This window comes from Scyliorhinus torazame, chromosome 13 (assembly GCF_047496885.1).
Source record: "Scyliorhinus torazame isolate Kashiwa2021f chromosome 13, sScyTor2.1, whole genome shotgun sequence".
NCBI lineage: Eukaryota > Metazoa > Chordata > Chondrichthyes > Carcharhiniformes > Scyliorhinidae > Scyliorhinus > Scyliorhinus torazame.
The window spans coordinates 110,591,963-110,609,525 of record NC_092719.1 but is presented as its reverse complement, the minus strand read 5'-3'; the positions used below and the strand labels follow the sequence as shown (position 1 = coordinate 110,609,525).

General features: G+C 43.5%; 1 protein-coding gene across 8 annotated transcripts in view; it reads right to left on the bottom strand.

The window, feature by feature from the left end:
* dock3 (dedicator of cytokinesis 3) overlaps positions 1-17,563 on the bottom strand; it is a 1,587,592-nt gene that overhangs the window by 964,403 nt on the left and 605,626 nt on the right. For all 8 annotated transcript variants that reach the window (XM_072472048.1, XM_072472049.1, XM_072472047.1 and 5 more), the window contains one exon: positions 3,074-3,155. In XM_072472048.1, the coding sequence (XP_072328149.1) occupies positions 3,074-3,155 (82 nt within the window). The remainder of the gene's footprint in view (positions 1-3,073; positions 3,156-17,563) is intronic.

Genomic DNA, 17,563 nt, shown 5'->3' with positions numbered 1-17,563 from the left:
TTTTATTTACAGCTTCAGGAAATGCAAGAGGTACAATAATGGATACCACCTTGTTCATAAAACGGTGTTACGATAAGCTGAGCAACTAAAAGTGAGACAGTTTAACCTTGGTAGTGGGGAAGCTTTTAGAAACAATAATTTGGGACAAAATTAATTGTCAGTTGGGCAAATGGAGGTTAATTAAGGAAAGTCAACATGAATATATTGAGGGGAAAATCATGTTTAATTAGCTTGCTGGGATTTTTTGATGGGGGTAACAGAAAGCATCAATGAAACAATGCTGTTGATGCGCCGTATATGAATTTCCAAAAGGCATTTAATAAAGTGTCATATGCAGATTTATGAGCAAAGTTGTAACTCATTGAATAAAAAGGATAGTAGTAACATGGATACAAAATTGGCCGTGTGACCGGAAACAGAGAGCAGTGGTTAATGGGTGTTTTTCAGACTGGGAGGAGGTTTGTAGTGGAGTTCCCCAAAGATTGGTTTTAGGACACTTGGTTTTCCTGATATATATTAATGCCCTAGGCTAGATGTTATGGGCAAAATTTCAAAATTTTGGTATGATACAAAACTTGGAAGCATTGTGAACAGTGAAGAGGATTAGTGTAGAATTGTTGCCCAACCTGAATTGCCTTCCAGAAGGTGGTAGTGAGCCATCTTCTTGAATTGTTGCAATTTATCTGGTGTAGGTACACATAGTGCTGTTAGGAAAGGAATTCCAGGATGTTGATCCAATGGCAGTTGAATAACTGCGTTATATTTCCAAGTTAGGATGGTGTGTGGCGTAGAGGGAAACTTGCAGGTGGTGATATTCCCATGCATCTGCTGCCTTTGTCCTTCTAGGCAGTAGAGGCTGCAAGTTTGGAAGGTGCTGTGGAAGTAGGTAAGTGTTTGCAGTGTATCTTGTAGATTGTACATACTGCTGCCACTGTGTATCAGTGGTGGAGGGAATGAACGTTTTAAGGTAGTGGATGGGGTGCAGATCAAGGGAGCTGCTTCGTCCTGGATGGTGCTGAGCTTCTTGAGTGTTGTTGGAGCTGCACTCATCCAGGAAAATGGAGGGTATTCCATCACACCCCTGAGTTGTTACTTGCAGATGATGGACAGACTTTAGACAATCAGGAGGCGAGTTACGCGCCTCAGAATTCCTAGTTTCTGACCTGCTCTTGTAGCCACAGTGTTTATACGGTAGGTCCAGTTCAGTTTCTCTCTGGGAATGGTAATCCTCAGGATGTTGCTCATGTGAATTCAGTGGTAGTAATGATAGTGAATGTCAAAGGAAGATGGTTAGATTCTCTCTTGTTAGAGATGGTCACTGCTTAGCACATGTTAGGCACAAATGTTACTTGCCAATTATTAGTCTAAGCCTGAATGTTGTCCCGGTCTTGATACAAAAGAACATGGACTCCTTTCATATCTAAGGAGTTGTGAATGATGTTAAACATTATGCAATCATTAGTGAACATCCCCATTTGTGACTTTATGATGGAGGGAAGGTCATTGATGAAGCAGCTGAAGACGGTTGGACCTAGGATACTACCCTGGAGGAACTCCTGCAGCAATATCCTGGGATTGAGATGGTTGACCTCCAAAAACAACAGCAATAATCTTCTCCAACCAACAGTGAGTTTTTCCCCTGACTGGCACTGACTTTTATTTTGCTCAGGTTTTTTGATACCACACTCAATAAAATGCTGCTTTGATGTCAAGGCAGTCACTCTCATCTCATCTGTTGAGTTCAGCTCTTTCATCCATATTTGGGCCAAGGCTATAATGATTTCAGGAGTCAAGTAGCCTTGGCTGAACCCAAACTGAGTCTCAGTGAGCAGGTTATTGCTGTATACGTGTCACTTGTGTTATGGGCCAGGGTTTAGAGAACCCCAAAGTGTATCATGGAGTTCACCTGACCCACAACTTTTAATAGATTGTGGTATGGGGCAGCAGAAATTTAAAAGTAATTTTAAAAACAAAACAATGTTTATTCTATGACCTCAGTTAACCTTTTTAAAACATACAGTGAACATCTTAGCAACCATCAATTCAAATACACCCCCCAAAGAATATAACACACTAATCCTTAACCTTTCTTTTTAACATCCATAAGACAAAAATCCTTTTTACAGAAGCACATCAGGTTTAAATTCTCTACTGAGAGCAGTTATCACTCTGAATTCACCAAATGATCTGGAGATAGTCTTTAGATGGCAGAGAGACCTTCTTTGGCTGGCTTCAGCTCCAACACTAAAATAAAACCAAAACACACAGACACACCCAAGCTTTTCCTCAAAGCGAAACTAAAAAGCAGAGCTGGAGCTCAGCTCCACCCACACTCTGACATCACTGCAGCCACTTGAGCAGACAGATATTTCTTAAAATGACATCCCCATGACACTTGATAGCACTGCCGCCGACTCCTTTCACCACTTTGCAGAAGATCGAGAGTAAGCTAATGGGATGGTAATTAACCACAATAGATTCATCCTGCTTTTTGTTGACAGTGTTGTATATTCACCGGTTTGTTGTGTATTTTATATATCTCAGAGAAATGCAGAGATGATACTCATTTCTACATGTGCAACAGCTTTTATTTAAAGAGTTTTTAAATGTCTCTGCAATCATGAAATGTCTGCATGCATGCTTACAGCTCAGCGTCCAGTAGCTTTGCTGTTTACTCAAGTTCTGAGTCCACACCCAGGCTTAATTCATCAAGCACAGTGAGCATAGATCAGTTACCAGACTCAAATAACCAAACACAGAACTGAACATTATAGACAGGACCATAACTGGGCAACTTTCCACATTGCCAGGTAGATGTTTTCTCTTTTCTCATTACTGTTCTCACTTTCCAAAGAGGAGAGAGAACACTGGTGAGGGAGAAGCAGCTCCTTTTATCCTGGAACTAAAACCTGAATGCTAGTCCTCTAAAACATTGTGCAGGATTCATCAAAATTCTTTCACAACAACTATCTTCAAGTTCAGAGAGAAAATGTAATTTAATTTCCAACTTAATACATGAAACTTTCTTTTAGAATAAAACAAGTGAATACATTAGAGAGGGACTCTAAATTACCGTAAATAGTGCACACAGCCGCTCTATTTTCTCAGGATTTCTCGGCATTCCATTCTTGTTCAGCCTCACCATAAATCTCTCACTGTGGAAGCAAAGAAAATGCAACTGAATATTTTTGGGAATGCATCATTGGTCAGAATATGGATGGTTACTTAGGAAGTTTGCTTAAAGGGGAGGTTTGCTCAGGCATCAGACCAGTTCTACACTGAGATTGTAAAAAGGCTACCTCCACTTGAACTGTGAGAAACATTGAACTATACAATTAAAGATTGTGTTAATATACTTGCATTTCATGTGCAGAGAACATATTGAGCCGTGTAACATAAAAGCACTGGGGGTAGAGTTACTGCTCAGTATGTTTGTTCCTTCCAGTGTGATTTGCTCAAAAACGGTGTTGTTAATTGTATGTCAATTGTTTAATTCTAGCGAGGGAGTGAGATTAACTGATCATTCACTTGAGCCCTCTGTAAATAATCACAGACTAAAATTGTGATTGTTGTTTTAGGAGGTGCGTGCTCGCAATGTATACTTTCAGAAATAAAGATAGATATCTGTAAAGATTGGCTCCAGCTCTATCCTTCACCAACTGGATTTCTAGAGAACAGATGTCACCGGTGTAAAAGATTTCAGAATTTTGAATGTCTATTGCATTTAGCATGAATCGATTTTCTGCAAACTTTTTTGCTGCTAGAAATATCATCATGCTCAAAGCTGCCTTAAAAATTAATCATGCGCCTGGATAATGTAAACATTTCTGATAATTGGATTCATTTGGTGGCCTTCATGAAAGCTCCAAAATGTATGCTGGTTGACTAACAGGTGCATTTCAAAAGAATTTGAATATAATTTTTATTAACATACTAAGAAATTGACTACTGTATTTCAGTTTAACGATATGTATTTATACAGTGTCCTTAATGTAATAAAACACCTGAAGGTGTTACATACGAGGGTTATAAAATGAAAATTTGACTCTGAGCCTCACAAGACGATATTAGGGCAGATAACAAAAAGCTTACACAATGAGATTGACTTTACATAGTTCATCATATTTTTAAAAAGTCATTTTAAGTCATTTAAATCAGTTTACACACAGGTGGGGTTTGACACTGTTGATTAAAAATGCCTATTTTTTGTGATAAATCCATTCCAGCTCTATTAATTGAACTTGATCAAAGAACCGCACTTGCGAGCTGGGCTCTCTATCCATTCTGAGATAATGTTACAATTAAACAGCACTTTTGAGCACATTATTGCCATGGCTGTACCATTGTCATAGATCCTGTAATTTTAATGTATTAAGTCAAACAATGGGAACCCTAGATGGGGGGTAAAAGAAACCTCAGAACCAATTTGGAACAAAATAAATGGGAAATATTGCTTTCGAAAATGATTGTAGGTGCATTGAAAACTTCCTCCTGTGGCTTTACACTCTTTGATTGAATTAAATAGATGTTGCTTTATCTCCATAAAAAAACTTTGCAACACCCCCTCGGTCCACTATTATGATTAACTAGCATTTGCTTATGTCACAATATTGCATGCAATCTCTGCTTCAATCTACAGAGATTTAAGGATTTAATTTGATGTTTGCCTGGGAGTGTTGACAGACATAAAATTAGGCACAATACCATTGGTGCCATTCCTGCTGCCTAGCCACCCATGCTCACTCACCACAGTCTATGTGTGGCAGGCAGGCATTGGGTGTCCCAACACTCATGTGTCAACAGAGGCCCTTAGTAGCCAGTTATTGGGATCTAAGGAGCATCTTCCCTCCCCTGCCACAATCTTTCCTGTGTAAGGTGGAGGACACTGCCAAGTGGAAAACCTGATGGCTTTTACTGTGCAGGTGGTGGAGGGTAAGAGGGTGGGGCTCATACCACCTTCACATATCTCCTAGGCTCATCAGAGGTCCCCAAAGTACCCCTTTCACTGTGCCCCCTGGCATGTCCAGCCCGACCCTCCATCACCTCATCAGGACCACACATCATGGTCCTAGCAATAATACCAATCCCCTCTACTTACCTCGGTGCCTGGCTCCAGCAACAATCTCTGTTTAGATGCAGTACTGACAGTGGCCACCACTCCTGCGGTTCTGTTGGGGCCAGAGAGCTGCTGGCCATGTGATTGGGCGGCAGCTGTTGCAGACAGGACTTTCTCCCCAGATATGAGCAGAAGTCTCGCCTCAAGCCACTCGACAGTCCACCGAGTTAAATTGCTGTGGGCATGCCAGGGAGAAGTCAGGAGAAGGTTCGCACATGACACTTAAGTCGGGATTGATGCAATGTAAATGTGCAATGTAAAATTCTACTCTCTATTTCTGAAAGCATGATTCGGTGAATAAATCAAAATCATATATTTGCGACTACAAGAGCAAAAGGGAATTTGGTTTGTTACTAAATCACAGTGTTCATAAACAGTGCTTTTACTGTTAGTTCTCTATCAACCATTTCACCTAGGAGCTGCTTGCTTTCAATGTCCTCCTTGTACTGCTGCCAAACTACTCATTCTATTCCATATATGTACCATAACCGTCTTAGTGCAGATTAAAATGTTCTAATCTTTGTGATCCCTTTTCTTGATTACAGTGATGGAAAGACACAGGATTATGATGAGGGCAGATTTTACAGGTTCTGATTCACAGAACCAGTCTATTACTCTACAGAGATTTGCTGACATTGAATTACTCTCCTAAACTGCTGCCACAAACACATATTTTGATCATTTTTAACCTCACCTTCTCCCTCTGTTCAATCATTTTTACAATATTTATTAGTGATTCTATTTCTGCTGGATTAAGTATTTGAACTCCATGAGACTTGGGTCATCATCCATCACATAACAACACAATGTGTTCATAGATTATCATAGAATTTACAGTGCAGAAGGAGGCCATTCAGCCCATCGAGTCTGCACCGGCTCTTGGAAAGAGCACCCTACCCAAGGTCAACACCTCCACCCTATCCCCATAACCCAGTAACCCCAACCAACACTAAGGGCAATTTTGGACACTAAGGGCAATTTATCATGGCCAATCCACCTAACCTGCACATCTTTGGACTGTGGGAGGAAACCGGAGCACCCGGAGGAAACCCACGCACACACGGGGAGGATGTGCAGACTCCGCACAGACAGTGACCCAAGCCGGAATCGATCCTGGGACCCTGGAGCTGTGAAGCAATTGTGCTATCCACAATGCTACCGTGCTGCCCACAAAGCCGTGTGTTCACCAGAAAGAGCTGAATTTAATAGTATTGTAGCGTGGGAGTTTGCAAAAGGAAATTAATTGTGAATGAGGTATAAAACTCACTTAACTAAGGAATTTCCAATAATAATAATAATCTTTATTAGTGTCACAAGTAGGTTTACATTCACACTGCAATGAAGTTTGGATGCAAAATTGCTGTCAAAGATCGTGGCCACACGGACAGAGGATTGTGTTCGGGGATAATAGGGGAGGACCAGGCGGGATTTGTTAAGGGACGACACCGGGCGTACAACTTTAGGCGGCACATTAACTTAATAATAATGCTTGCGGAGGGGCGCGAGGTCGAAGTGGTGGTGGTCATGGATGTAGAAAAGGCCTTTGATCGGGTGGAGTTGAAATATCTGTGGGAGGACCTGGGAAGATTTGGGTTCGGGCAGGGATTTGTGGATTGGGTCTGGTTGCTATATCAGGCACCGGTGGCAAATGTAAGGCCAAATCGTGTGCAATCGGAATATTTTAGCCTGTGCCGGGGGACGAGACAGGGTTGTCCACTCTCCCCCCTATTGTTTTCCCTGGCCATATAGCCGTTGGCAAAGGCACTGCGAACATCGAACGTTTGGCAGGGGATAGTGAGAGGGGGGTGGAACACAGGGACTCGCTCTTTGTGGACGATTTACTCCTTTACATAATGAACCCATTGGGGGGGATTGCAGAAATTATGGGGATACTGGAGGAACTTGGCCGGTTCTCAGGTTATAAACTGAATATGGGCAAGAGCGAGGTTTTTGCGATCCAGGCAAGGGGGCAGGAGAGGAGACTGAGGAAGATGCCGTTCAAGATGGTGGGAGGGAGTTTTAGGTAACTGGGTATTCAAGTGTCATGGGACTGGGGTCAGCTCCACAAACTAAATTTGGGCAGGTTGTTAGAGCAGATTAAAGGGGATTTCCGAAGGTGGGATGTGCTCCCCTCTGCCATTGCGTGGCGGGCACAGACTGTGAAAATGACAGTCCGCCCGAGATTGCTGTTCATTGTTCAGCGTCTGCCAATTTTCATCCCCAAGGCATTTTTTAGTAAGATGAATGCCACGATCTCGGGTTTTATATGGGGTGGGAAAGCCCTGCGAGTTAAGAAGATCCTACTTGAGCGGGGGCGTGGGGAGGGGGGGCTGGCCCTTTCGAACTTAATCAACTATTACTGGGCAGCCAATATATCGATGGTTAGGAAGTGGGTAGTGGAGGAGGGGTCGGTGTGGGAGTGGGTAGAGGCAGCATCTTGTAAGGGGATGAGTCTGAAGTCTTTGTTAAAAGCACCTTTGCCGTTCTTGCCTGCTCGATTATTCCACAAGCCCGGTGGTAGTGGCAGCCCTGAGGGTGTGGCGACAATGGAGGCAGCACATGGGACTGGAGAGGTCGTCGTTGTGGTCACCGATCTTTGACAACCACTGGTTTGCTCCCGGAGGGCTGGACGGGGGCTTTAGGAGGTGGCAGCGAGCAGGGATCGAGAGATTCGGAGATCTTTTCATTGAGGAAGGTTTCCCGAGTTTGGAGGAGCTAGAGGAGGAGTTTGAGTTGCCAGATGGGAATGAGTTCCAGTCCTTGCAAGCGCGGGATTTTGTTCAGAGGCAGGTCCCGAGCTTCCCGCGCTTCCCACTAAGGGGGCTACAAGACAAGGAGATGTCAAAAACAGGGGTTGGTGAGGGGAGGGTCTCGGAAATATATAAGGAACTGATAGAGTGAAAAGGAGCTGAGTATGGGTGGTGAAGAGGAAGTGGGAGGAACAGCTGTGCGGGGAGATGGAAGTCGGGTTATGGGAGGAGGCCCTGCAGAGAGTGAACGCATCCTCGTCATGTGCCAGGCTTAGCCAGATCCAATTCAAGGTGTCCACAGGACTCATGTGACTGTGGCCTGGGTGAGCAGGTTTTTTGAGGACGTGGAGGACAGGTGTGGACACTGTGGGGGAGGTGCTGCAAACCATGTGCATATGTTCTGGGCGTGTCTGAGGTTCAGGGGATTTTGGCAGGGATTTGCAGATGTCATGTCAGAGGTCCTGGAAGGGAGAGTGACTCCGAGTCTAGAGGTGGCAATATTTGGAGTGTCTGAAGATCTGGGAACCCAGGGGGGGGAAGAGAGGGTGATGTTTTTGCCTTGGCCTCCCTAGTGCCCGGAGACGGATTCTGTTGGGTTGGAGGGACTCAGCCTCCAAAGTCAAGAGTTTGGGTCAGCCACATGGCAGGGTTTCTCAGGTTAGAGAAAATTAAGTTTGCCTTAAGGGGTTCATTACAGGGGTTCGCTCAGAGGTGGCAGCCATTCATTGATTCCTTCATGGAAAATTCACCGTCACCAGGTGGGTGGGGGGGGGGGGGGGGGGGGGGGGCTGGAAGCGACGAATAAGAGGAGGAAAAGTAATGAAGGGAGAACTATGAGGTGAAGTAGTTACATGGACCACGATAGTTGGGGGAGATGGTTATGTTATTGTGCGGATTTTTTTGTTTGTTTGATCTCTTGGTTTAAAGTGCTAAAATTATAAATGCCTGAATAAAATGTTTTCTAAAAAAAAAAACACTGCAATAAAGTTACTGTGAAAATCCCTTAGTTGCCACATTTCAGTGCCTGTTCGCGTACACAGACAGAATTCAGAATGTCCAATTCACCTAACAAGCACGTCTTTTGGGACTTGTGGGAGGAAACCAAAGAACCTGGAGGAAACCCACGCAGACTCCGCACTGACAGTGATCCAAGCGGGAATCGAACCTGGGACCCTGGCGCTGTGAAGCAACAGTGCTAACCAATGTGCTACCAGGCCGCCAAATTTAGAACTATTAAATTCGATCTGTTGGTACATAGTACAGAATTTGGGTTTCTTACAGTTCCACACGCTATAAGATTGGCCTTATCGGCAACCTCATAAATAGGGCCCTGGCCATTTGCTCACCATAAGAACATAAGAACTAGGAGCAGGAGTAGGCCATCTGGCCCCTCGAGCTTGCTCCGCCATTCAATGAGATCATGGCTGATCCTTTGTGGACTCAGCTCCACTTTCCCGCCCGAACATGGTAACCCTTTATTCCTTTATTCTTCAAAAAACTATCTATCTTTATCTTAAAAACATTTAATGAAGGAGCCTCTACTGCTTCACTGGGCAAGGAATTCCATAGATTCACAACCCTTTGGGTGAAGAAGTTCCTTCTGAGCTCAGTCCTAAATCTACTTCCCCTTATTTTGGGGCTATGCCCCCTAGTTCTGCTGTCACCCGCCAGTGGAAACAACCTCCCCGCATCTATCCTATCTATTCCATTCATAATTTTATATGTTTCTATAAGATCCCCCCCGCGTCCTTCTAAATTCCAACGAGTACAGCCCCAGTCTACTCAACCTCTCCTTGTAATCCAACCCCCTCAAATCTGGCATTAACCTAGTGAATCTCCTCTGCACACCCTCCAGCGCCAGTACATCCTTTCTCAGGTAAGGAGACCACAACTGAACATAATACTCCAGGTGTGGCCTCACTAACAGCTTATACATTTGCAGCATAACCTCCCTAGTCTTAAACTCCATCCCTCTAGCAATGAAGGACAAAACTCCATTTGCCTTCTTAATCATCTGTTGCACCTGTAAACCAACTTTTTGCGACTCATGCACTAGGACACCCAGGTCCCTCTGCACAGCAGCATGTTTTAATATTTGATCATTTAGATAATAATCCCTTTTGTTGTTATTCGTGCCAAAATGGATAACCTCACATTTGTCAACATTGTATTCCATCTGCCAGACTCCAGTCCATTCACTTAAACTCTCCAAATCCCTCTGCAGACTTCCAGTATCCTCTGCACTTTTTGCTTTACCACTCATTTTAGTGTCGTCTGCAAACTTGGATTATTAACCAATCCTCTATCCATGCTACTACTTTACCCTTAACGCCATGCATCTTTATTTTATTTAGCAACCTCTTGTGTGGCACCTTGTCAAAAGCTTTCTGGAATGCAAGCTTGATGCAGAAATAGGGTGCATCAAAGACATCCTGAGGGATAATAGCTATCCTGGTCAGATCATTTCACGCTGTATATTGGGTAAACTCATGAATAGGCCTAAGGCTGTCACGTTCGGCCCTGAGAAATGCCCAGTTTCATAGAATTTAGAGTGCAGAAGGAGGCCATTCGGCCCATCGAGTCTGCACTGGCTCTTGGAAAGAGCACCCTACCCAAGGCCAACACCTCCACCCTATCCCCATAACCCAGTAACCCCAACCAACACTAAGGGCAATTTTGGACACTAAGGGCAATTGATCATGGCCAATCCACCTAACCTGCACATCTTTGGACTGTGGGAGGAAACCGGAGCACCCGGAGGAAACCCACGCACACACGGGGACGATGTGCAGACTCCGCACAGACAGTGACCCAAGCCGGAATCGAACCTGGGACCCTGGAGCTGCGAAGCAATTGTGCTATCCACAATGCTACCGTGCTGCCCTCGAGTTGTCCTCAGACTACTCTGGAAGGGCAAGGAATCCCCAAAAATGGAGCAACAACCTTGCCAGCTTTTATACACTGCTACTCTAAAGTAGAAACATGAGCTGTATTTGCCACCAACAGGCTGCTGCCATCAGGCCAAAAGGACATTCTGCCCATCACATAAATGAGTAATGTGGTATATGTATTTCAGAGCCAGTGTGACGCAAGGTATGTAAGCTGTACGTCCCGTATGGGTCCTTCCTGTTTATTCCCTCTGTGTTCCCTTACTTCCCATTTCTTTTATTTTTGCCGTTACATTTTTGATCCATGGATGATTTATGGATATGTGTCTTTAAGGCACCTGTACCTTTAATTCAAGCAGAAGAAAGCAGTGTCTTGTGCCTTAATTCAAGCAGAGGATTTTAGCTGCAAGAGAGACCACTGAGTTAGTCTGCGCTAGTTCAAACCGGAGCTATGGACTGTCTGGTAACAATGACAGGGATTGGCTGGGACTTGGTTTCATTGATTTGGCTAGTGGCCAATGAATTGGCCAAAAAGGCCATGCTCTGCCCGGTAACAGGTTATGCTTGGAACTAAATAAAAGCAAATTACTGTGGATGCTGGAATCCGGAACCAAAGAGAAAATGCTGGAAAATCTCAGCAGCTCTGGCAGCATCTGTAGGGAGAGAAAAGAGCAAACATTTCGAGTCCAGGTGACCCTGAGTCAAAGGGCCATCTGGACTTGAAACATTGGCTCTTTTCTCTCCCTACAGATGCTGCCAGACCTGCTGAGATTTTCCAGCATTTTCTCTTTGGTTATGCTTGGAACTGATCCCACTAGATGGTTTTCAGAGTCACGAGGGTTGTAATTTGGTTTCAGTCTTGATGAAGAGGTTTAACTAACTCTCTCCAAAAACATCTAACTAATCCTCTCCATTAGGCCACTGTGGGGGCTGACTCTCTCCAGCAAGATGACCATTGCCAGCTGTAAACCAGAGACTTAAATCAGCAAGTGTGCTGTGAGAAAAGCATGCTGAAACAAAAGAAGCAAAGACTCATATCCTTTGATCTTCATCTTATTATTTTGACTCCGTTCACTCCCTCCGTGTTTGTCTGTCTTGAGTGTGTGGAAAGAGGGTGGGACAATTAAAGGGGGTAGTAGGTATTAGTTTGTTATTATCCAGTTGTATTTGCTGCATGTTTCATGGCAGTTGTTGGTATAAATAGACAGTAATGGTGTTTAAACTAAAAAGTCTGGTGATTGTAATTATTGGGTAGCCAAGGGCCAAGGGTATTGTTATAGGAATTATTCATTAATTCACTTGTGTTATGACTCCAGGATGAGTGGGGCTGGAATTGACCACACACTTTCCCAGGGTGTCATAACAGTCCCAAAGATTGGTGCATTATCAATAGCATGTCCCATTTGCTGTTCGCAAAGGGCAAAGTACAGATCGCACTGTTATGATTCCAACTGAGATTATTACTGGATGGTACAGTCCCAAAATGGAACCATGGATCAATAGACCGTAACTATAATTTATTCTTACTTAGAGACAAGGATGAAGAGGGTCACAGGACTGTCAGTTAACTTTTAACAGAAGAATATAACCTTTATTAAACATGGAGAGATTGACTATAATACAATACTCCTTCACCCCACCTCTTTCTTCACAGATGTACACAGATTTCTATCACTTAGCCCCCTCTTCTCATACAGTTGCTGTTTCCCTTGACATTGGTATTCTTGTGGTTGTCCTGATGAGTCGAAGACAAACAGCTTTGGCAAAATGTATTTTTTCAGCAATAAATTTGATTAATTGATGCACTACGACCCGTCTTGCCTAGATTTGTTACTCACAGTAAACGCAGTCTGGGCAGGAAACAAATCACATCTTCTACTTCAAAGTGAAACTATCTATTTTCGTAAACTTGAAAAGCTTTAATGTGATCAAAACTTGTTCACATCTCTCCTTCATATCTCTAGCCTGTTGACAAATTTAAATGGTTTCCTGATTACAATGTTTGTTTTAAAATGTAAAATAATCATGTTTCTCACAGTCCACACCAGCCCCCAAATATTTTTGATATTTAGATATTTTAGATTGTAACTATTTTATTTCAGATTCCAAGTGTTTACACAGCAACAGTCAAATTTGTTGCTCCAGGGTTGGTTCTGCTGCAGAGTGGTGGAGTAAAAGATGTGTGAATGCAATTGTTGGAGGAGATTCAATTGTAAGAGTAATAGATAGGCATTTCTGTGGCCAGAAACAAGACTCCAGGGTGGTATATTGCCTGCCAGGTGCTAGGGTCAAGGATGTCTCGGAGTGGTTACAGGACATTCTGGAGGGGGAGGGTGAACAGCCAGTGGTCGTTGTGCACATTGGTACAAACAACATAGTTAAAAAAGGGATGAGGTTCTAAAAGCAGAATATTGGGAGTTAGGAAGAAAGTTGAGAAGTCAGACATTAAAGGTAGTGATCTCAGGATTACTCGCTAGAGTGGTTGGGGACGGTTTAAACGAATATGGAAGGGGGATGAGAATCTACGTAAGGATTCAGAGCAGGGGAATCAAGAACAAGAGAAAAACACAACAAGGAGAATAAGAAAAGTAATAGGCAGAGAAACCAAGGGCCAGTATCAGATAATGACACTGTAAAATAGGAGGATCGGTCAAGGAACTTTAAAGGGACTAGCCTTAATGCTCAAAAGCATTTGAAATAAAATGGATGAATGAATTACACAGATAGATGTAAAGGGGTGTGATATAATTGGGATTACAGAGGCATGGCTCCAAGGTGACTAAGGATGGAAACTAAACATGAGGGCTACTCAGTTTTTAGGAAGAGCAGACAGAAAGGAAAAGGTGGTGGAGTTTCTTTGTTGATTAAAGAAAGTATTGATACAATATTGAGGAAAGATATTAGCACAGACTATGTGTAATCTGTATGGGTTGAGTTGATAAACACCACGGAACAAAAAACATTCACAAGGGTGGTGTATAGATCATCAAATTGCAGTGGTAATGTTGGGAATAACATGAGACAGGAAATGAGAGATGCACATGTTAAAGGAACATCTGTGATTTTAGGTGACTTTAATCTGCATATAGATTGGGTGAGTCAAATCAGTCACAGTACAATAAAGGAGGAATTTCTGGAGTGTGTTCGGGATGGTTTTCTGGACCAATGCGTTGAGGAACCAACAAGAGATCAGGCCATCTTGGACTGGGTGTTGTGCAATGAGAAAGGATTAGTTGTGAAAGAATCCTTGGGGATAAGTGACCATAATATGATAGAAGTTTTTATCATGGTGAATAGTGAGGTAGTTGATTCTAAGACAAGGGTCCTGAATCTCAATAAAGGTAACTATGATTGTATAAAGCATGAGTTTGCTATGATGAACTGGCAAAACATTACTGAAAGGAATGACAGTGGACAGGCAATGGCAGGCATTCAAGGAACAAATAGGTGAACTCCAAAAGCTGTTTATTCCTATTTGGTGCAAGAGTAGAAAGGGAACCGTGGCCAAACCATGGCTTGCAAGGGAAATTAGAGATAGTATTAGATTCAAAGAGGCATGCAAGTTAGCAAGAAAAAGCAATAGACCTGAGGAACAGTTTAAAATTCAGCAAAGGGGTTGATTAAAAGGGGAAAATGGAGTATGAAAGTAAGCTAACGAGGAACATAAGAACTGACTGTTATAGGTATGTAAAGAGAAAAAGATTGATAAAAGCGAATGTAGGTCCCTTACAGTCATAAACAGGGGACTTCATAACGGGGAACAAAGAATTGGCTGAGGAACTAAATTTGTGCTTTGCTTCTGTCTTCACAAAGGAAGGCATGAATAATGTACCGGAAGTTTTGAGAAACACGCGCTTTAGCGAGGAGCTGAAGGAAATTGGCATTGGTAAAGAAATGGTTTTAGGGAAATCAAAGGGATTGAAGGTGGATAAATCCCAGGGCCAGGGTACTTAAGGAAGTAGCCTTGGAAATAATAGATCCATTGACGATCATTTTCCAAAATTCTTTGGACGCTGGAATGGTTCCTACAGATTGGAGGGTAGCTAATATAACCCCGCTATTCAAAAAGGGAGGTAGAGAGAAAACAGTGAACTATAGACCTAGAACATAGAACATAGAAAATACAGCACAGAACAGGCCCTTCGGCCCACGGCCGAACCTTTGTCCTAGATTAATCACAGATTATCATTGAATTTACAGTGCAGAAGGAGGCCATTCGGCCCTTTGAGTCTGCACCGGCTCTTGGAAAGAGCACCCTACCCAAACTCAACACCTCCACCCAACACCAAGGGCAATTTTGGACACTAAGGGCAATTTATCATGGCCAATCCACCTAACCTGCACATCTTTGGACTGTGGGAGGAAACCGGAGCACCCGGAGGAAACCCACGCACACACGGGGAGGATGTGCAGACTCCGCACAGACAGTGATCCAAGCCGGAATCGAACCTGGGACCCTGGAGCTGTGAAGCAATTGTGCTATCCACAATGCTACCGTGCTGCCCTTAAGCACAAATAAATCTACACTATATCATTTTACCGTAATCCATGTACCTATCCAATAGCTGCTTGAAGGTCCCTAATGTTTCCGACTCAACTACTTCCACAGGCAGTGCATTCCATGCCCCCACTACTCTCTGGGTAAAGAACCTACCTCTGATATCCCTCCTATATCTTCCACCTTTCACCTTAAATTTATGTCCCCGTGTAATGGTTTGTTCCACCCGGGGAAAAAGGTCTCTGACTGTCTACTCTATCTATTCCCCTGATCATCTTATAAACCTCTATCAAGTCGCCCCTCATCCTTCTCCGTTCTAATGAGAAAAGGCCTAGCACCCTCAACCTTTCCTCGTAAGACCTACTCTCCATTCCAGGCAACATCCTGGTAAATCTTCTTTGCACCTTTTCCAAAGTTTCCACATCCTTCCTAAAATGAGGCGACCAGAACTGTACACAGTACTCCAACTGTGGCCTTACCAAAGTTTTGTACAGCTGCATCATCACCTCATGGCTCTTAAATTCAATCCCTCTGTTAATGAACGTGAGCACACCATAGGCCTTCTTCACAGCTCTATCCACTTGAGTGGCAAATTTCAAAGATGTATGAACATAGACCCCAAGATCTCTCTGCTCCTCCACATTGCCAAGAACTCTACTGTTAACCCTGTATTCCGCATTCATATTTGTCCTTCCAAAATGGACAACCTCACACTTTTCAGGGTTAAACTCCATCTGCCACTTCTCAGCCCAGCTCTGCATCCTATCTATGTCTCTTTGCAGCTGACAACAGCCCTCCTTACTATCCACAACTCCACCAATCTTCGTATCGTCTGCAAATTTACTGACCCACCCTTCAACTCCCTCATCCAAGTCATTAATGAAAATCACAAACAGCAGAGGACCCAGAACTGATCCCTGCGGTACGCCACTGGTAACTGGGATCCAGGCTGAATATTTGCCATCCACCACCACTCTCTGACTTCTATCGGTTAGCCAGTTCGTTATCCAACTGGCCAAATTTCCCACTATCCCATGCCTCCTTACTTTCTGCATAAGCCTACCATGGGGAACCTTATCAAATGCCTTATTAAAATCCATGTACACTACATCCACTGCTTTACCTTCATCCACATGCTTGGTCACCTCCTCAAAGAATTCAATAAGACTTGTAAGGCAAGACCTACCCCTCACAAATCCGTGCTGACTATTCCTAATCAAGCAGTGTCTTTCCAGATGCTCAGAAATCCTATCCTTCAGTACCCTTTCCATTACTTTGCCTACCACCGAAGTAAGACTAACTGGCCTGTAATTCCCAGGGTTATCACTAGTCCCTTTTTTGAACAGGGGCACGACATTCGCCACTCTCCAATTTCCTGGTACCACCCCTGTTGACAGTGAGGACGAAAAGATCATTGCCAACGGCTCTGCAATTTCATCTCTTGCTTCCCATAGAATCCTTGGATATATCCCGTCAGGCCCGGGGGACTTGTCTATCCTCAAGTTTTTCAAAATGCCCAACACATCTTCCTTCCTAACAAGTATTTCCTCGAGTTTACCAATCTGTTTCACTCTGTCCTCTCCAACAATATCGCCCCTCTCATTTGTAAATACAGAAGAAAAGTACTCATTCAAGACCTCTCCTATCTCTTCAGACTCAATACACAATCTCCCGCTACTGTCTTTAATCGGACCTACCCTCGCTCTAGTCATTCTCATATTTCTCACATATGTGTAAAAGGCCTTGGGGTTTTCCTTGAGCCTACCCGCCAAAGATTGTTCATGCCCTCTCTTAGCTCTCCTAATCCCTTTCTTCAGTTCCCTCCTGGCTATCTTGTATCCCTCCAATGCCCTGTCTGAACCTGGTTTCCTCAGCCTTACATAAGTCTCCTTTTTCCTCTTAACAAGACATTCAACCTCTCTTGTCTCTATGAGCCTAACGTTGGTAGTAGGGAAGTTGCTAGAGTCCATTATCAAGGATTTCGTAGCATAGCATTTGGAAAGCGGTGGTACAATCAGGCAAAATCACCATGAATTTACGAAAGGGAAATTATGCTTGACAAATCTACTGGTATTCTTTGAAGATGTAACTAGTAGAATTGACCAGGGAGAACTGGTGGATGTGGTTTATTTAGACTTTCAGAACGGTTTTGACAAGGCCTCATGTAGCAGATTACTATGTAAAGTTAAAGGGCATGCGATACAGGTAGTGTCTAGAGATGGATAGAAAGCTGGTTAGCAGACAGGAAGCAAAAAGTTGGTATAAATGGGTCTTTTTCCGATTGGTAATGACCAGTGGGGTACCGCAGGGA